General features: G+C 38.3%; 1 protein-coding gene across 1 annotated transcript in view; it reads right to left on the bottom strand.

Annotated features, from left to right (window-relative positions):
• Positions 1-6,387: 6,387 nt before the first annotated feature.
• The window catches only part of TTC8 (tetratricopeptide repeat domain 8), a 45,602-nt gene continuing 29,768 nt past the window's right edge, over positions 6,388-22,221 (bottom strand). The window contains exons 9-15 of the mRNA XM_082284195.1: positions 20,662-20,749; positions 17,025-17,135; positions 14,262-14,401; positions 12,410-12,584; positions 11,017-11,139; positions 8,594-8,677; positions 6,388-6,949 (exon numbers count right to left, since the gene is read on the bottom strand). Coding sequence (XP_082140321.1) covers positions 6,833-6,949; positions 8,594-8,677; positions 11,017-11,139; positions 12,410-12,584; positions 14,262-14,401; positions 17,025-17,135; positions 20,662-20,749 — 838 coding nt within the window. The 3' untranslated portion in view covers positions 6,388-6,832. The remainder of the gene's footprint in view (positions 6,950-8,593; positions 8,678-11,016; positions 11,140-12,409; positions 12,585-14,261; positions 14,402-17,024; positions 17,136-20,661; positions 20,750-22,221) is intronic.

The raw sequence follows: 22,221 nt of genomic DNA, 5'->3' as shown, positions 1-22,221 counted from the left end.
CAAGTGTACCTTTAGCTACTTTAAGCTTTATCAAAATCTGCCTTGAAGCTTATCCATGTGAGAGAGCAGCTCTGACTGCAGCTGGGAGCACCACAGGGTGGTTGACTTCTTGCCTGGTGAGATGCACTCAGCCTGAGAGTGCTCTCATTTCTCAGCAGCTATGAGGGGCCATTATATCTACGGTTTCTCTGCTGTAAGCAGTTTCATCATCTAAGTAGAGATGAAAACATTGGTACAAACCCCAGAAATCAGGATTGATGAAAAAAATTGTTCTGCTATACAGGTAAAATCAACTGATGGGAAGCACACCACTGACTACCTGCTATGGATATGAGTGGAAAGAAGAGCATGAAAGAAGCCCTCATCTCTCTTGTATTTAACTCCTTTGCTGTTGTTGTAACAGATTTGTTATACTCACCATGTCTGGTGATATGAACTGCTGAAGGGGCAGAAAAATGTTAGGACCATGTCTAGCACTGATTTTCAAATGTCCGTGGTCACAAACACAAGGATGGCACTGCTCCCAGGAGCATGGCACTCCGTGGATCAATTAAAGACTAGTAGACTTGTGGTAAACCACAAACTATTGGAAGCCTGTCAAACTACCTGCTGTGCTGCTCTAAACCTGAGCTAAAGTGGGACTTCCAGAAGAGAAAGGAGAATTTATTTATAGTATGGACATCTTAGAGTCCCATGTAACAAGAGTGTTTGTTTTTCCTCAGGGTGCTTGAACAGATCTGTATGAGTAAAGTTTGTCTGTTTGCACACTGTTATAAATGATATTGAGCTGCAACAGAACCTAATCTTCACAAAGTTGTCTCTGTTGTTATGGGATAAATTCCAAGAGACCCAAAGGTACCTTTTAGTATTATATGAAAATATTGTTTCCAATCCAAGTAACACTTTTCCAGCTTTCTCTTCCTCTTTCTCATTCAAGAGATTTGTGCCTGAATTACCTTGTTTTCCCAGGAATGACAGATATTTAACCTGAAGTGATTTTGCTTACAGCTTCTGTTACTTTACAACATGGCATTGGCTTATGCTGCAGCACAGTAGTGTTCACCAAGATAACGATATGAAGTTACAGGTGATGATGTGACATAAGCCATAGGCTACCCCAAGAAACAACTCTCTTTTCCCTTCAGAACCAAATATCTGTCATTACTTAGTCTTTTTTTTCCAAGTATTTTAAGTTTTGATCTAACTGGATATGTGTCTATTCTGGTCGTGGTGTTTTTTTCATTTTAAACGCACTGGAGCATCTGAAGCTCCAGCTTAATTAGAGTCACTTTCTGAGATGGCTGAGTATGTCTTAACTTTTTCCTTAAGGATGATGTTGTATTCTGGTAGACCATATGAGACTCGTCACATAATGCCAGTGGTGTAATAATTTGTGAACTTCAATTGTAATTGCTTAAAAGTTAGTGTTTGATAAACACATACACATTGGCTAATAAAGATTATAAAGACTATTGGGGTGTGGCTGAGAAGTGTGAAGTACATCAGTCATTTATAAGTAGCCACATTATGTTTATTTACTATTATTGTTGCTGTTATTCCCAAAGAACAGTGAAAACACGACACAAGTCCAGGTTGCCAGGTATGGCCGAAGCAACCTCGTTTAAGCACCCATAACCTTTACAGCATGGTTCGTGAAAGAAAAATCACATGATTGGCCTATTGGCCCACCACCTCCCGAGGCGATAGGCTGAGCAGTAAGACACCCATTTCCAAATATTATTCTCACAAAACTGAAAACAGTTCTACAGTTTCCACAACAACTTGCAGGTGTAGAAATGGTTTACATTCTTACAAACTGTTGTCCATCCAGTTCGCATGAGAATGAAAGCTTTCACAGGGAAGCTGTGAGAGGCTGGATTTCTCTGCTTTCTTTTGAGACAGGAAAGTTTCACAGGAAAATTCCTCTGCTAGCCCTTGCTAGCATCCACATATTATATTATTTTTTGCTAATATACATATACCCCTGCAAAACAGGATCTCCCATTCTACCCACCCTTCCCAGTGTCCTTAGACTGGGGTCTAAGGTACTCTTGGAGAATTATTTCCTTCACTGTCTACAGTTACTTCTGACTTAAAGACACGGGTTATTTGTGGATGTCCTCCACATATGCAATGATGATAGCCATGCACATACTGCAGAGATTTTTGGTTTATGTGGTCGTTTTGCTTATTGGCCTACCTTCCCAGGATTTATATTGAATTTCAAATCTCACATTCATTCAAGTAGCTACCTTTTAATACCTTAATAAATGAATGCTTAGTAATGACAATATGTTAAGCCTATCCATCAGGCATTGCAGGACTGCAGGCAGAAGTTAGGGGCTTTCAAAGTTTTTCTACTGGGCCTCCCCCATCAGTATCTCTGCAAGAACTAACAATTACATCCTGGAAAGCTAGGACAGATATGTGCATCTGTTTTTGTTCTACTGATTCAAAAGGGTCCATGACCATGTATTTTAGAACACTGTGTTTTTATCTGAACCCTGAACCGTTGGTTTACGGCAAATCACAGGAATGAAAATAGTCCAGGGCTGTTTCTAAATTGGCTTTTGGGTGGTATCTCATGTACAATTGGTCCAGTCTCTTGATGGATGACCCTTGGTTAGCACGATCTATACTTATTGCTGGAAAGGATAATTTGTTAACGTGTAATAGCTTTAAAGGTGCTTCACATTATTAAAGTGTATAGACTTAGAAAAATATGGAACTGGTAGTAGTATAAAATGATACCAAAGCTAAAATGTAGAATCTTGGCAATTACTTAAACTGTTGGGGTGGTCTACTTGCTGGAACCAAGCTTCCTGGCTCTTAATGACTTTGCCCTTTCCATAGTGCTGAGCAAGGCTTGCATCCTGCTGTTTCTTCTTGTGTGTCATTTCTAATGGCTTCAAGACTTATCTTTGTCACACTATAATTGGTTTCACTGGAAATACCTGTCAAAAAGCAAGCTGAAATGGGAGAAAACCCCCACATTTGTATGGGCTGATATATTCTTATACACAATTAACATAATGAACTATGTGTTGAGAAGAGTTTTTTACAATGAACTGATTGACTTGATTTTTTTTTTACATATTTTATTCAGATTTAGTTTCTAAATAGGAAATCTTTTTCAACTAAATCTTTATGACTTTTTAGTAAACCAAACACAAAGAGAAGGCTGTGCACTACGCAATTGATATAAGTAATCAACAGAAAGAAAGTACATATAGTACTTGTACAGATCCTTCAGTTACCCAGCATAATTCAGGGTATGTGTACTTGATAATTTTGCAACAAAAATTGCTTTTGTGGCATATCTTCCAGATTTAACCTGCTACAGATACTTCTGAGTATTTGCAGCTTCTGAGCACTCATTAACTCTAAAACCTATGCTATTCAGGGAAACTAGTAACATCATCTTACCAGCACAGGAATTCAAATGCTACTGGAGAGTGACTGGAGATACAAGTCTGTAAATTACTTGAATATTAAATTCTCTTAACTTTTGCTTTATTCATCTTCTAAGGCACAAAGAGAAACTTAGTTTTTCTTTTTATTTGCAGACAAAGGGGCATTTGCATTCTACCTTCGCCATCTGCTCTCCTGTTCCCTGTGATGGTGGGATAGCAGTACAGTATTAATCTGAGTATCCACAGCTTGAGGGTGGGCCAAGCATGGAAGGACATGAATAAGCTTGAAAGTATCCATCAGAAAGAACCCAGATGTGTGGTAGGCAGTGAGAGTGACTAAATACAAAATCTTTCACAAAATGCTGAAGCTTTTTTGTACCAAAACTTGCTGCTGCTCCAGCAGGTAATTGTTACTGAAGTACAAAATGAGTTCATTAGAAGGAGCTCCTGGCTTAAAAAGCTTGACCTATGACATACCAGAGATCAGACTGAATGACCCAAAAATCTCTCCCTCTAGCCTACAAAGACAGGAAGCAATCAAAGAGAAAACCCACCACCAGCAGCAATTACAAAGTCGGATCATTATCCAGTCATACACTGACTGAACCGGCACCTAATGGCAAGCTGTCTCTGTCCTGTCCAACTTCCGAAGCTGCTTTTTGCAGCCAAAATGATCCAGAACCCTTAAGTGTGAATTGTTATTAATTTCAGTCACAGTTTTATGGGTATAAGAGCTGTGGCTATAACATCTAGCAGAAGAATCAAATTATTTTAATAACCTAACCCTACATTATCACCTTTTAATTGGATTCATCCATTATAAAGACCCCAGCAAGAAGCATGGCCAAGAAGAAGGATGAAACTGATGGCAACAGCCATAAACTGTACAGACCTTTCCCGCAGGGACACAGAAACTTCAAGACCCCCTAGACATTTGCTTTACGCTTCCTTCCAGGCAGCTTTGTTGTGGACCTATCAGCACTGTAGATTAAAAACCTGTGGGTTTTTTAAATTGTATTTTTTCTCAACTCTGAAGAGGCTTTGTAAATGCTAGCCAGACATACATGGAGCTGTGCTACAGGTTAGAAGCAAAATGATTTCTGTGTTACAGACAATGCTGCTTCTAGCACTAAGGTCACAGCGCTCCAACACAATCCTGCCGCAGGGATGAACACGGCTCGGACGCATTGTGTTGTGCGGTGTCGCCCTCAATTAACTGAAGGCGCTTTGCCCCAGGGGCTGCCGATTCAGCTGTTTGCTGCAGCTCACACTGAATTCACATACAATGAAATCGAAAGATTCTTCCAGGATTCACAGCCTGCTGATTCATCTGTTGTTGCACTGTGCTGCTGTACTCATTACCATATTTGATTTCATTTGTGCAGTGCTAATTCTGAAAAATATTCTGTCAGGCCCTTGCTTTGGGGCATGAAAGATCAACAAAGCAAATTGCTGCTGCCTTTTGGAGCAATCAAAATACACCACGTAAGATAAATCTGGAATGGCTTGCAGATGCTGCAGTGTAGGGAGCTCAAAAGGTTTTAGTCCTCGTCTAGAACTTTGTGTATTTTGGGGGGAGGGGAGGGGAAAGGTGAGGTTTGTTTAATATCTACTTTGCACAAGCATAGTGTGTGAAGAATTCCTTAACATACATAATCCCTTTCCCTTTCAATCTTCATACATTCCCCAATAATTAAAGAATAATAAAGTCGGATCCATGTTCTACAGGGCACTGTTTGCTAGAAAAAAAAAGTTACTCTTTACTCATTAACCTGAGCAGTGAAAGCAGTAAGTAGCATCTTACAAGCACCTAAGAGGAACTATCAAGCTGCCACACTGGATTAAAAACTGAAGTTGAATTACTCATTTCTGTTCCACTTCATACAGAAATAGGCTTATTTACTATGCAATTTGAAAATTACTTCAAGTTAATAATATGACATTCAAAAATTCTCAACATTTGTGCTTAAACTGCTAAGACAATTTTCTTTTCTGGTACCCTTCTAAGTTTAGTAATGACAGCTGGAAAGACATGAATACAGCAGATCAAAGGATGAAACTTCCCGCTAAATTCTTGCTTTTTGTCAGCAAGTAAAAACTAATGAGAATTACTGGTAACTAAGATTCCCTTTTAAAAAGTTTCTGATGACTTTCCAATAATATAAAATGAAAATGGACAAAATAAGACTCCATAAAAGATGCTGCATCTGTTCAGCCAATTATGCTTTTGCACTTCACATCATGTGACAGCAATTAATGAGTGTTTGTCACCTACAGAATGCTCTGTGGGGGAACCTGTGGGCACACTTCTCTAAGCTCCCCAGCATCCACCTTCACCATCTACAACAGTCAAAGATGAGGGAGGAGAAGTAACAAATAGTAAAAAAAAAGACATAAGCTTCATAAGCATGTTTAGGATTGCTCCTTAAGCTAAGACATTCCCCTAATATATCAGAGAAACATGAAAAGATTTCAAAGGTCTATTTCAGGATGTGCCGTTTCAGATTGCCTTAACATCCCACATTTCTTAAAGGTCTTTTAAAAAGGTCAGGTTCGGAATTCATGCAAATTTATTCCTTTTAGCTAAAACACACAGTATGACAGAAAGTCTTCATTTGTTGTTAGTAGTAGTATTCTTGTAGTTAGATTGATCCAAATATTTATTTAGCATCAGTGTTTATGTGGTAGCACATGTAATCACCCCATCAATGCCTTGTTCTCAACTATTAGTTCTTAAGTCTGCAAGCTTCTAAATACCCTTCTCCCTCACTGAGATGCAGAATAAAGTCCCTCCTGGGTAGAGAAGAACACATGCATTTATGCGATTTTGTACCAGTTCTGTGGAGTCTTTCAAAATGTTAGGACTACCAACATGGATTTTCATGGCAATGAGGATGTAATTTAACTTACATGAACAAATGAGACTGACCATACAAACTGAATTTATTTAACTCATACAGTACAACAAGGAATATAAGAACTTTTGCTTTACATATGTATTTAAAATTCTTTTTAAGTATTTTAATTTTAAAACCTAACATTCAGTAAGAAAGTGTACTACCCAAAGCCAAGTTTAAAGATCAGTTAGGAAGTATTTTTACTCTGTTACTTCACAGATTGTCACATGGGAATATTTAAAACCATTTTTTTTCTACATAAAAGTCAGAAAAAAACCCTTTCCTGTGATCTCTTGCGCACATAGTTGCAAAGTGTTCTAGCTGCATTTGCATAAGTGTTCTCTTTTAAGATGACAAGAAATTAAAACTCAATCTTTTCCTGCTACTCAAAGTAATGCAAGGTTTGCCACAGGAATGCATTAAGTATAGTTCATCTACTTTGAGCTGGTGTTCTCAAAATGCTGTATGGGACATTTGCTCTGGCTAACTTCTTATATAATAAAAAATATGCTCATATGCTCATCAGAGCATAGCAAAGTGCTCTTTTAACTGTTTGATGAGCTGCTGTGTATCAACATGGCCTGGAAATGCTTCTTCAGACTTCTGAGCTGCTGTGTAACTTCTCTGAAGATCTCCAACCTGTAAGAAACACACAAACTAATTTTGAAAATCCAAGCACTGCAGTGTTTGCATCATGTATTCTTTGCATTCTGTGTAGTACATTTCTGATGCTCGCAAATTTTAAACACAGCTGGTCCTAAGAGTGAACAGAGTTAATATAAAGACATTTGGACTCAGGGTTATGTCACACTTACATCGACGGATGAGAAGAAAAAAGACAGAAATGTGATTTTAATAGGAGGGATGCTTCAAGACATCAACTTAACATACTCCATTTCACGTGACTTCTTGGAGAATGGGCAAGGTACACACTATGCCCAGTGCTTGAAGTAAGGAGGAATAAAAAATAGAAGTTGTGCTTTTAAACTCCATAGAAGCTCTATTGACTATAGAAGCAAAACACAACTCATCAGGCCTCTGTAAAAAACACAACTCCATGTGATTTCCTGCTTCCTCACAGAGATGCACAACAAAGTTGGAGAACTAATGGTGCTCCTCTTGCTTTTAGAAGGAATTGTTTCCTACTTAGGGAACTTCATTTTTTTTCCTAAATAGCCATCCTTTTTTGAAGGATTAAAAGGAAAGCATCTCAGAAAGTGGGTTCAGCAAAAAAGAATTCAAGTGTTTGGGAACACATCTAGGAGTGATAACTCCTAAATGGAAAGGAAGGAGCTATGGACAGCCAGGAGGCCTTTTTTGCCTATGCATCACTCAACACAGCAATCCTCTGAAGGAGAAGAACCCAAGGCCCTAGCCAGAGAAGTCATGTTCTGTAAACCATGGCCTTACACTAAATGGAAGGACTGCATTACCCCACTGCACCAACACCTGGCTGATGTGGCCGTCTGTCTTCTCCCATAACCTATGAGGGTTCTTTGTGCAAAATCTATGTAACAAGACATTTGCAGAGTAGGATTTACTGCCTAATCATTAAGTAAAAATGCAATTATTCAACACCCTCTTGTGTTTCACAATGGAGAGGATACACTTACAAATTAATGGGTTATTCTCTTCTTGATGCGTGTACTTCAGTATCTGTAGGAGTGGAGCTGCCCACACAACACAGAATCATAACAGAATCATGAAGGTGTAGGCACAAGCAAAGGAGCAATTTTTTTCTTGTGAAAAACATAAGGACTTGTACAAGTTTCTCTTATTAACAGGAATGCTGGACACTGTTAAAACAGTGTCTTAGACACTCTGGATGGAAAAAATTATTAACACAAAAAATGCAGAGGTTGTAAAGCTGAGTAACAGACTTTCATATTGAGATCAGTAAGATATTGTCAGTAAAGGATATTCTTTCTGTCATTACTGATTAATCATATGATATTTTTTTCACTTCACATTCTGAAAAAGCTTATGATTGTAAAGACTGTAGATAGAATTTTTAACAAATTATTCATCTTCTAGTCATTTGGACAATTATAAAGTTACTTCACAGCCAGTTGGCCTCATTTATTCTCAAAAACAAACACTGGAATGACTCCTTTGACACACTTCTAGGTATTAAAATGAAAATATAATTTAGCATTTTCCTTGAGTTTATGCACTCTGTATTCTTTTGTGTTATCTATCTGGAATTCTCAGTAATAACAATAAAAAACCACCTGCCTCACCAAGGCTCAATTTTCAGATTACAAGAACAGGATAATGCATTACCTTCTCTGAGAGTATGGCAACATTGAAATGGGGCTCATACATGTGAGGTGCTAAAGATGAAGCAGTCTGTAGCAAAGCTCTTGCCTATGCAGAGAAATAAAAAAATAATACAGTGAAATCTGGGAGGGAGACTAACAAGAATCTAATGCAATATTCATATTCTTGAAAGAAATCACTGTATGTTTTCTTTTCTGAATCTTTACTAAGAAAGCCATTTTCAACAAGGTTATACCAATAGTGAAGGCATAACAGAGTCAAATAGCATTGAAATGAATAAAGACTTTTGGTTGAGTCATAAAAAAAATTATTAGGACATACTCAATTAAGCAATTCATTTTTAAACACTGAGAGAATATATCAAGTATATTAAATAAACCCCAAATTATTTAAAGAACACCCTGATGTATTTATCTGTTGTCTCTGACAGCTCTGTCTTAAGCATCCCTGAAACCATAAATTTTATCATATAAATGACAGCTTTCACAGTCAAACATTTTAATAAAATTAGGGTTTTTTTCTCACTAGCAAAATAGAGGCATAAAAAAGTAAAATAAACTAAGATCAGAGTGTGTGCTGTAAATCCAATACAAAATTAAGTCCCACTTGTGAAAGACTTTCCTAAAAAATGGAGAACTTAAAGGGGAAAACTCCAAAACTTTTAAAAACAAAAGTAACTGTAAACTGTGGTAAGACTGAGCTAGGAACTTTTTAAAACTCCCTACATCTGAAAAATCTCAGTACATGCAACAGTTGAAAGAACATTGAGAAATAAAATCCAAGATAAGCAAAATATCATCCCTTTTTAAATTCTTCTGTGCATAATTTTAATGCCAAGATGATCTCAATTTTTAATTATACGTGTGATACAGGAAGAAAATTGAAAATTTTAACCTAAAAACTGGAGTGGACAGAAAGCTATTTTAATGGAAAGATTCCACAGTGCTAGGTATGCTCCACTACGGAATTAAATGTCTATAAACTTACTGATTATGAAACTGAAACTAAACCCAAAGTTTATTTGTCACTGGAAACATCCAGTCCTGGGTTCATTTCAGTGTTTCCATGGTAATTGCTAGGTTATCTGAATAAAGTTAACTTCTCTCTAAGAGAATTTGCTCTTTAAGAAGGTATCTTACAAGTCTTATAGGTCATATATCTATAAGAAGGTATCTTATCAAGTCTTTATAATTTATTGTAGCTCTGTGAGGTATACATGAATCCATCAAATTAGCTCCCTCTCATGAGGTTCAAAACAAGCCCACAATAGTTCAAACTGTCCAAAACCACGTATTCATTTTCCCTGCATGTGTATAAAAATGGTTACATTTAATCCACCATGCATGTCAATTATACACCTAAGCACAATACAGCTTAGTATACTCACATTAGGTAAGATGAACCACCAAGCTTTCTGATGCAGAGGTATTTATCAAGAACCTGCTGCTTTGTGACTGTCTTAGGTTATAACCAAAAGTATGTATTCTATCACCATCTCTTAAAACCAGGTGGGGCAGGGTTCTTTATCTCTTCCATGACACATCCCTGATAACTCCCTCCAGGAGATATCTTCTGTTAATGGGCCATCCAGCCCCACTGCATGACTCATAGAATTACATCATCCCATTGTGAGATGCTCCACCCAGGGGGAGGAACCAAGCATTCCTACCTGGATAAAATAGCAGGTGTGGAACACTGCAATGAGCCCTCACCTACTGGGTTTCCAGAGGACAAGAGCTACATAACCACCACTGGACCTTCAGAAGAAGACCAGACCCTTCTACAGGATCACTGCTTCAACAGAACCTCCTCTATCACTTCAGGAGGACTGCAGCCACCATTTAATCAGACTGCTACCACCACCCTGCCTGACGGGGTGTCAGGTCATATCCTGGCTCTGTCAGTGTTTTGCATTTGTTTTTAATTTTTCTATTAAATTGTAGTTCTGATTTCGAGTCTCTCACTGGTTTGCTTTCAAACTAATACAGTGACAAAATTTTAAAGCAATCTCCTTGCTAAAAAAACCCCAACTTTCAAGAGCTAATGATTGCTCTCTTCTGCCACCCAACAAAAGTATGTTATCTACATTAATAAAGTGAATATACAGTCAAAGTTGTCATTTAAATGGTGTTTACAAAGTCATGGGGTTTGCTTTGGGTATCAATTAAAAAAAAAAAATCTCAACAACTGCAAAGCCATTGTAAACCTTGCTCGTCTTTAATGATTCACTTGGATATGCCAAAGAATGAGCAGTTTAATGGGAAATGGCATGACCATATGAAGCTTACACTGAAACATGTATAATAGTTACTCATGTTTTCTGCCTGTTAGACATTCATATGTTGCCTCCACCTCAGAGAAATGACATTTGTTAAATACAAAAAGGCTAAATGAAGCATTCTGTTAGGCTGAGATTCAGCACTGACCTGTTCAGTGTGACCTTTTCGCATTTCCAGCACAGCCAAGTTGTTGTAAGCTTCTGCATAATCGTTATTGTTGACTAATGTTAGCTGGAAACACTGGTAAGCCAGATTCAGGTCTCCTATGCCCTAAAAGTAAGACTGCATTTTCATTTGTGAAAAGGTTGGAAACAACATGCATCTGTTTTCTGGAGTATCTTTTCACCTGAAGTACTAAAATGGCATGCAAATTACAATAAAAACACACTGATCAGAAACATATGTGCTTTCTTTCCAGATCTTCTCATTTTTTCCTTATTCTTTCTCTAGACGGAAGCATTTCTCTCCAGCACAAAATTCCATGCTCCAAGTGATATTCACTTCATCTTATTTAACTTTTAGATGATTAAAGTGTCATCTAAAGATTACGCATCTGCTACTGTCTATAGCAGGGTAAGAAAAACTGAGATGTCTCCAGAGAGGAAGTCATCTTGCTTGTCTGTCTCTACACATACTTCACTTAAGGGAGATTCACTTCTCAGACGGAGCAGCTGACTACTACTACTGTAGTGTTACGAGTGACGCTGACACAGCATCAGGTTAAACATCAAAAGTGACAAATGCTGAAAAATACAGGCACATCAGTTCAAATTTCAATGTTTTAGGCTGTGTAAGTTACCGTGTTTATCCTAGCTGCAGTACAAGCAAGACAAACAGTTGTATTTCTGACTCAAATCATTATCAGCAATTGAAGACAACTCATGTTAGAAAGCTGTCAAAAACTTAATTCAGCAAACTTATTCTGGGCATGCAGCTAAATAGAAATCTAACGCAACTTCTTGAAGAACATCTGCAAAAATGGGCAAGAATTTAACAAAATCTGTGTAGAAATTTAACAAGGTTTATCACACAACTACACAATATTTCTATAGCTGCCTCTAAGACAGAGGAACATACCTTCTCAACTATGGCCTACTTAGTGCTTTAGTATTGGCTACTTGGGGTTGAATGTGTATTTTTAGGACAAGAGAATTGTTCTAATGCTCCATGTAAAACAAATAACAGTTCCTAGAAAAATATCTTGAATTCCATTCTTTTTGGTCAGATTAGTTTGTTTTGCAGCCAAAGCCTTCAAGGACTGGTATACGTTGCAATATTTTTAGAAAGATGGGAAGGTTAAAGACAGTGGGGAGCGAGCATCTTTTAGCAGGAGAAAGCCACATTCTGTAAAGTACAGAGTTTTTTACTCTTGCTGCTTCTTCCCTACTGAAGTGCAAATAAACATTCCATTTGTACTGGACTTTATCCTGTACACTATCAGGTTTGTATTTCCAAGCAGGGAAATTACTCCTTCCTAGTTTTTTCCCTACATTTTTTATAAATCGTATTTATGCAGAAAGATTGTTAATATTTTTCATACCACAGCCACGTGTCCCAAGTTGTACCACACATCTGCTGTCTCCTCCTCATTTTCAGCCAAAAACAGTGCCCGTTCAAATGAAGACAGTGTCATATCATATTGCTGGGCATAGAAGCAACAGAGGCCCAGATTGTTAAAGAGCTGGCAGTTATAAACACCCATCTGCAGGAGCCGTCTAGGTTGAAAGAAAACACTTGTTTCATTATTTTTTTCATTAATTCCAAGTAGGGGTTCTACTCTAAAAGACAAAGTTTTCTCCTGCTTTCTCCCTATAAAAAACAGGTGTTATAGTCTTACACTTGGTAGCTTCATGAAGGGCAGTGCAGGGTATTTTGTATTAGAATCCAAACTGTGCAAAACAGTCTGTGTAAACGAGTAACTTCTGTCTTCTTGACTGGGTCACATGATCTGACTTTACTGTAAGACAGAGCTGTAGCAGACTTTATCTGTCTCATCCTTCCAATCCCTCGACATCAATCAAGCTGTAGTTTGTTGCAGTTTATAAAACTCTTTAAGACTTCAATTTTTCACTTGATTCCTGTCCTTCAGTAATCTAATTAGTAACAGTACGTTTAGATGTGAATCTACATTAATCTTACACATCAAGCATAACTCAGATTTTGATTCACATCGATATTGTTTCATGTGTCATTTAAAATGGAGATGTATTATAAAAATTCTGTTTATTAATATTTATAGGAAAAACAGAAATGCTATAGGGCTAGGGAAAAAGAGGGCTGCTGTCTGCAGCATGACTGTGAGTTTCTGAACCTAAAGCACAGAAGAGCTCAAGTCCAACAGAAATGTGATGGTAGTGCTCTTATTGACTTAATCTGCTCTTAGCAAGAGAAGGTCAGGCTCCTTTGCACTCTGACTGCATTGAAATAAAAATCAAGCAGCAGTGTTTAACACCATCTTTTCACTGCTTTCAGTAAAACACACAGGAAGACCAGCCCATGTTCCAAGTCAGGGATTTCATGGTCACAACTCCTGGTCACTTTGGGTGGAGTAAGGGCTAAATAGGAAGTCCTTGTGCCTTCTGTATGCAATTGAAGTTGACAGTAAGATCCACTGTTTTCAAACTGCCTCATGCTGTGAAAGAACCTTCCTAGTTTATTAGTTGAATGGTAACTGTTTTGATAATCTTTGTTTGATGCCTTTTCCTGGTCTTAAAATCAAGAGTCAAACACGGTTAGAAGGGGAAAAGGGATTTTACCTTGGTATTTATTTTAAGGATCCTTAGGTGCACATGTCCAGGTGAAATGCACTGAAATGCACCCCACAAAATGCACCCCCCCAAAAGACCTGGTATATCATTATAGGTTTTACTAATTAGCATATCTATCAAAGATTCCCCAATAAGAGGCTTGAGTGAGTCCCCCTCCCCAAGGAACCTTCCCCTGGATGGTTCTATCTTAGTTTACAGAATGTGTTCTGGAGAGGACCTTGGGGTCTGGGGCACACTGATCCCTAGCTACAAAGCTTCTAAAATGTTTAGTCTCTCAGCTTGACAAACAAGTCCAGGAATGTAGTCAAAAAGCACTGAGAATACAGAAGTTGTAAAAAGGTATAACAGGGGTACAAAAGGAAAAAAAATCTTCGTGGCATCAGTTGATATTTCTACGTACTTCTCATGTAATGATTACAAGTTTGTAGCAATGTAATTATTGCTGTATAAGAAGACATGAAAGTTAGTAAACTGATTTTACGGTGATATTTGTCCAAATGCTCATTCATCCTCCCATGCCTATCTCCTAATAAATTTTTTTTTCTGCATTACAAAAATCAACCCCTTATATTACCTTCCCACATATTCTGTTCCCCCTCCCTCCCTCTCCATAAGCACAGATACCTGTAGAATCGCAGAGCTATCTCGGGTTGGTCTGAATAAAAATGGTTACTGCCAATGCATGCAATGGCTTCCACATGGGTATTGTCTTGTTTTAAGACGTCTTTATAGTACTCTGCAGCCGAGGAGATATTGTTCATTTCCTAAACAATTGGACAAAAATTCCAATTACTTCTACTGTTTATCACCTATTTTTAATGTGGAACTTATTAAAATGTTAATCTACTGAGTACTTTATCTATGCCCTGTACCTAATTGAGATCAATTACATATGTTCTTGAAGTTCTCTGATTGTACCATTCAATACCATTGTTTGGCATCTTCACAAGCAACACACACATCCTTGAGAGGAATATTAAATATTAATTTATTAGTAATATTTGCACCTGAAATTAACTCTATGCCACTACTAAGACACTTACTAAGTTTTTACTTTTAGAAAAAGAGACAGCCTTTGTATTGGGTTTGGAAGTTGAAGGGGGACTATAGGGGTGGCTCCTGTGAGAAGCTGCCTGATAAAGCTTCCTCCATGTCAAACAGAGCCAATGACAGCTGCTTCCAGGATGAACCCAATGCTGGCCAAGGCTGAGCTCATCAGAGAAGGTAGTAACATCTCTGTGATAACATATAATATATTTAAAAAGGAAAAAAAAAAAGTTATTGCACAGATGTAATTGTGGCCAGGAAGAGAAGTGTGAGAATGTGCAAGAGGAACAACTCTGCAGACTCCAAGGTCAGTGCAGAAGGAGGGGCAGGAGGTGCTCCAGGCACGGGAACTGAGATTCCCATGCAGCCTGTAGTGAAGACCATGGTGAGGCAGCTGTGCCCCTGCAGCCCACGGAGGTCAGGGGAGCAGAGATCCACCTGCAGCCTATGGAGGAGTCCCATGCTGGAGCAGGCAGATGCTCAAAAGAAGGCTGTGACCCTGTGGGAAGTCCATGCTGAAGCTGGCTCCTGGCAGGACCTGTGGCCCCATGAGGAGAAGTCCACACTGGATCAGGTTCACTGACAGGACTTGTGACCTCGTGGAGGCCCCATGCTGGAGCAGCACCACGTGCAATAGACATTTGCCCCTTCTTGCACAATGCCTTGTGATACCCAGAACTGTTTCCCAGTCAGTTTCCCAGTATGGTAATATAGAACAGACTTACTTCCCCAGTCAATGTCTCATTTATTTTCAGTGCTTTTTAAATCAACTCATTAATTGCTCTGAACACAAACAAGAATATAATTGCATATGAAGATCTCTTATGTGCCTTTGAAAACAGGAATCATGAATTTACCAAAACTTGTACTACTTAGGATATGCCAGTTAAGAGAACTGTATTGTATATAAATATATATATACAACTTGGATGTGTGCTACTTGGAAGATGAATTAGGGTAAACTCACTGCTGTAAATGACAGTGCACTGTTTCTTAGGGGTGCAAGGCCCTGAGAACCCTATCCCATACAAGAAAAAAAAAAATTAAAAGATCAAACTTGCTCCTGTGTTTATACAGGAATAATTTCTACCTGTGTGCTATAGATACAATGTGGTCCCAACATAATTAAAGAATAAGCTTTTATATAACCTCAGCAGTGTATTTAGCTACAAAAAAAAAAAAAAAAAAAAAAAAAAAAAAAAAAAAAAAAAGATTTCTTGTGATTAAAGGAAATAGTAATAAAGCAGTCCCTTTAAAAATTATGGGGTTTTTTAAACCAAAAATGCTCTACAACTCTTCATACTGTCAACAGTTAGTGACAGAGAAGAAAAGCTCTGATTAAAATGCCTGATACATATATTCCACTTGTGAGTCTGTGCAATGAAAGCAGCCCTGTGTTGTAGTACAAATCTTTGCTAATGAAGCGATAATCCTGCACTCAGGTGTCAGTGCAAAACTAGATCCTATCAAATATATGCTGCTCTTTAATAATTCCTTACAGGGTTATGCAATACTATGTATGGTTCTGCAAAATAATATCCATACTTAAAACTATTCAACAATTCAGAAAGAAAAGCCTCCAAAAATTATGCAGCTGTTTTCCTCCTTGCTGAAGGACAAAAAGGATTTAATATGAAAATGGATTAAGGCTTATGATGGATGAGAATGATGAGAACAGGATAGAATGCCAAGCATGAATATAGAAAAAAAAAATTCATTACTTTGGTTTTAACATTTGTTCTGGAATAGCACATTACCAACTTTCAGTGAAAAACAATATTAAGTCCACTGTTTGACATGAAAATACACAACTTTAAAATACAAAATACATGGTTACCAAGCTAAAGTGAAACTACTTTAAAACTAATCCTACTTAATACATCTACTTCCTAACTGAGAAACATTCACATTCTAACTGTTCTCAGAAACTAATGGTAACATATAGTGCTAATAAAAACAACATAGACAAATGAACTATTTTGCTGTTTAATTTTGCTAGTTGGTGACTTGAGCAGTTTTAGAATGATGAAATATATATAAACTAGCCCCAGCTGCAAGAAAAACATCTGGACAACTTGACTTAATGTGGACTTGTTTCTGCATGCCAAGGGCAAATGGGATCTCACTGGTGTGATTAACCATTGAAACAAATAAGCCTGCAGGGCTCCCCTGACATTACCTTGGTACCTTTGTGGACAGCTACCTGCCTTGCATTAGTGACAGTGACTATCAGCACAGCTGGTTTTTGATGACCTTACAGTTATATTCAACTACTGACTCTTTTTTCTTGCTCAAGCAGCTAAATTTGGCCACTGTAAGGACTGCAAAGTGGGTGCATACCTCATAGATTCTGGCAATGCCACAGATAAGAGTCACTTCTCCAGGAAATCGATCTAACCCTTGCTTGAAAAGGTTCAAAGCTGTTACAGGCTGATCCAAGCGCAAATACACCTAAGCAAATAAAAAGTGCATAGAGATGTCAAACGTCTGACTTTTATACACGTTCTGCTGTTTAACAAGGGAAATAAAAAAAAGGGATGACACCTCCATTTATGTAGTAAACCATTAGCTGAGATGATGAATAATACTGGGAAAATAATGGAGTGAATACTGAATAAACCTGTGTAATGAAGTTATATAGGCTACTTAAGATAATTAAACTTACTTCATACATCTATACATTATTAATTTGAATGTTACTAATTAAAATACCTTATTATTTATTATCATATTAATATACTTCGACACTAAGGTGAAGTTATCATCTGAATACTTCCCTGTTTAATGTATTTACAAAAACTTATGTTTAGGCTTTAAAGAACTGGATCTTCAGGTTGATAGTGCTGGAATATCAAAATGTTTTACTTAGTCAAGTAAGACTGCACTGCACAGAGCAGCAACTCTTTCAAGTTTCCTTACTGTTCAACCAACCTCCCCTGTCACAAACAATAAAATCCTATGGAAAGAGGGCTGTTTTGCCCCTGTGATTATGGCTTCTGTTTTAATTATGAAAATGTGCAATGTGGATAATAATTGTGTGAGAACTGGGCATCCAATGTATTGCAATGTGTTGATAGGGACCACCTCTGAAGCTGTCACTGTAAAGCCCTCCTGCTGTGGGGTATGGTAAACACAGCTACAGCAAAGGGAAAAACCCTGCACATATGCTTTGGGAAACTAGAATGTTTTATCTATCTCCTGCTGAGTGGAAAAGGATTTTGTTGGAGAAATAGTGTATTACTGCTAATATTTAATACCACTAAAAAAGGGAAATAATCTGTGACTGGTATCCTAATACAAACATTTTGTGATGAAATATAAGGTAAGGATCAATCTTAAATGAACACCTGAGAAACCTCCAACCATGATTTCTGCTTTTGCCCTTGAACTTCACGGACTTCGGTCTGCCAACAATCAAAACTGTACATTGTTTTTTTGAATCCCATAGATATATATTGCTGACATTTAGACATTTGCAAAGAATTCTTTCCTATGACCACTCAGTGACATTCTTAATTGTCAGAGCTGTCAACTGTGACTGTCTTCCAAGAAAGGGACTGCCATTCCCAGTTGATCATTGGCAAAATGAAAAAAATACAGGCATTTTTTACACTCCTTCTGCTAATGCCATTCACATTTCCTGTATTAAGCTAGAAAACTAATGCCTTCTTGTGAAAATCTATAAAAGAGCAAGGGTTTTGGAGGGCATGGTGCTTAGTAGACTAGAACTGCACTAATTACATCATTAACCATGAATGACACATCCAGCTTAAAAATGGACAGTGGGAAACTCCCCTAGATCTGCTCTTTATAAAATATTTTTATCTTCGTTTATGAAGTATGTTTTCTGAGCATTAATGACTTAAATCTGCTCTACTGCATTATCTGGAGGTTCACTCCGAAGATGCACTCACTACAGATGCTAAGACCACACAGCCACAGTAGTGCACTATGTAATTCCCATATCCAGTGTGATACCACACTGTCCAACATCTCTGCATACTGTAGAGCTACTCTCTAGGTAAGTGGCAAAAGAAATTAAAAAACAGGTGAGGCAATTTCCATCTACTTGCAGTTGCTGTGGGAAGACCCGCTCTTTAAGAGTACTACAGCTATAGTAATTATGGTTTATATACTAAAAGCAGAATGGCTCCATTCTCTTTTTGGTCTCTCTCTCTTATCTCTTGTAAAAATATCCCATTTCTAGCTCTTCTAGGTCATAAAATACTTTGTAACTTCTCAGCAGGTCCTGACTTCTTTAAAGACCCCCACTTTTTAATTTTTCTTTTGGACTTCTATTGTTTTGTAAATTACATTTCCAGAGAGACACCGCTTTCAATAAAGTATTTTTAAAAACCCAGATAGCTGTTGCAATAATGAATATAAACAAAACTAACTAGTATCATAGTATCAGTATATTTCCATGGAACTTTATGCAACCTTATTTTTTTTTAATGGCTGCGTAACTCAAGTCTGATTTTTTCAGTTCTGTTAGACTGAGCTATATCTCAGTGCCTTATTCTATCGCCTGTCCACTGACAGTCACTAAATCATGCTGTGCAATGTTTTATACTTGACCAAGCTGGTCTATAGAGTGAGAGGCAGAAGATCAAATGCAATTCCTGCATAAGCTAGTACTGATGTGGGGGGATGCAAATCTCCTGTAATGAATCACTATTTGTTAATCCAATTACTCTGCCAATTTAATAATTCTGTGTAGTTCGTGGAGCGAGTCCAGAGAAGGGCCAGCAAGATGACTAGAGGGATGGAGCACCTCTCCAGGGAGGAAAGGCTGAGAGTTGAGTCCGCCTGGAGAACAGAAGGATGCTGTTCATCTAATTGCAGTCTTCCAGTACATGACAGGACCCTACAAGAGAGCTGGAGAGGGACTTTTTACAGGGACATGTAGTGACAGGACAAGGGGGAATGGCTTAGAACTGAAAGAAGGTAGGTTTAGATTAGATAGTAAGACATTCTTCACTCTAACAGTGGTGAGGCACTGGAACAGGTTGCCCAGAGAAGTTGTGGATGCCCCATCTCTGACAGTGTTCCAGGCCAGACTGGATGGGGCTCTGAGCAACCTGGTCTAGTGGAAGGCATCCCTGTCCGGGGGGGGGGGGGGGGGGGGGGGCTGGAACTGGATGATCTTTGGCATCCCTTCCAACCCAAACCATTTTGTGATTCTATGTATTTTGCAGAATGACTCGTGGTAGAGACAGGAATCTAAAATTACTAAGCTTAACTAGGTCAATGAACTTCAAGCACAGTATTGAAGACAAGTCTCTAGATAGCAATGATGATCATTTAAGTACAAAACAGAAATTGCTAAAGAAATGTAAAGCATATATGAATATCTGAATTATCCACTACCAGTGATGACTTTTGGACAGGCCTGTGACAGCTGGCTGAAGGGGAACTGATAAAGAGCAACTGGTTCCATCTCCTAGGACACGATGCAGAAAAATGCAGTTTTAGTTTCTCATAGGCCACCTTTTCTTGAATGTCTTAGAAAATGTTTAGAATATAATGTGTATCCTGGTAAACAAGTAGTTCTGAGACTCGGCTGTGCCACTTGTTCTTTTGAAGCTTTTAATGCCTTTATTTTGACAGAACATTCCCTGTTTCAAGGTCTCTGATTGCTTCCTTTAAGCTCACTTTGTTTTGATTTTGCTTGTGAAACTAGGATTTTGAGCTTTGCTCTTTATTTACAGATTTATTGCATTAATTTCCTAGGAGACCATATATAGCCACACTGTTATTCATACTGCAACTCCAATTTTTTAGCTCCATAATCCTCACTGGAGTTTAGAACAAAGAATCCAGTAACACAGGACTTTTTTTTTTTATCTTGTTTGTGAAATCTGTGAGCTCTAAAATAATTTCGTAAACTGTCTACTTCCACTGTAACTGTTAGCATGTATTGCCTCAGGCATGGAGATCATACACTTTTAAACACAATGATGTATCTATGACTTACTTTTGCCAAATACAAGATTGTATCAACCATGTCCTGCTGCTTAAGGGCTGACTTAAATTGTTTTTCGGCTTCACGATATAATCCCAACCTAAAGAGAGAACAGATACATAAAGAAAGTACTTGTTTGTCGGGGTTGTTTTAGTTTGTTTTTTTAAAGCTTATTAAATAATGACGCAGTGCACACTAAATCATATATAAACTGCCTGAAAGCACACTTTAAGATAACATATTTTGTGTGCATGTTAACAAAAAACATATCGTTCTATAAAGATAACAAAACAACCACTCTAAACTATGAAAAAGACAAATCCATGAAATTTGGCCCCCTCTTATACATGCAGCCTTCTGGTGCTACGTGAATAATGACGTACTCATATTCACAGGACTTCCTCCTGCTCTTAGAACAGACAGTAGAAAATGAGCAATTAATGTCTCAACTCTACCCATACTGATTCAGACCAGAATTTTCTCACCCATGGCAAAGATCAGACAAATACTCTCCACTGTGAATGAACATCATAGAAGTCTATTTAATCTCAAAGGCACTTATTTTGCATAATTACAGTCAAATGTTTTGCAGTAATCTATAAAAGCTACACAAATAAAAATTAAAGAGGACTGTGCAATTTCAGCAACAGAAAATAGTACACTTTCTCATACAAATTGCCTTTTGTTTCCTTCAGCCAAAGAGCACATACTTGCTGAAGAAATGCAAAGCACAAACAGAACAAGTCAGCTAAAACAAAGAAATACAGCCAATGGGGAGATAAGGTATTCTGGGATCCTGGAAGTCCATGTACCTGCTTGGATGCATTAGTGTCTACAACATGATTTATAAAAATCCTGAACATAATGAATGACCTCTAAGCTTATGTATTGGGTTTGCATGAGAAGGTTTTGGTAGCTGGGAAGCTACAGGGATGGCTTCTGTGAGAAGCTGACATGTCTCTGATGTGCAACAGAGCCAATGCCAGAAGGCTCCAAGATGGACCCACAGCTGGCCAAGGCTGAGCCCATCTATGATGGTGGTAGTGCCTCCATAATTAGCACAGGAATAATGTATATGCAGGGATAATACATTTAAGAAAAATGGAAAAAACAGTGCAATGGCAGGCAGAGGGAGGAGTAAGAATTTGTGAGAAGAAGAGCTCTGCAGATACCAAGGTAAGTGCAGAAGGAGCAGGACGAGGTGCTCCAGAAATTCCTCTGCAGCCCATGGTGAAGACCATGGTGAGGCAGCTGTGCCCCTGCAGCCCATGGAGGACTACGAGGATGCAGAGATCCACCTGCAGCCTGTGAAGGAACCCATGCTGGAGCAGGTGGATGCCCAAAGGGGGCTGTGAACCCATAGGATGCCCCTGGAACAGACTCCTGGCAAGACCTGCGGCCCCATGGAGAGATGAGCCCACACTGGAGAAGGTCTACTGGCAGGACTTGTGACCCTGTGGGGGACTCATGCTGGAGCAAGGGAAGAGTGTGAGGAGTCCTTCCCCTGAGGAGGAAGGAGCAGCAGAGATAAACTGACTGCAACCTCCATTCCCTGTCCCCTTGTGTTGCTGG

This window comes from Coloeus monedula (genome assembly GCF_965178545.1).
Source record: "Coloeus monedula genome assembly, chromosome: 6".
NCBI lineage: Eukaryota > Metazoa > Chordata > Aves > Passeriformes > Corvidae > Coloeus > Coloeus monedula.
The sequence above is the reverse complement of the archived record's forward strand: the minus strand, read 5'-3'. Positions and strand labels throughout refer to the sequence as shown.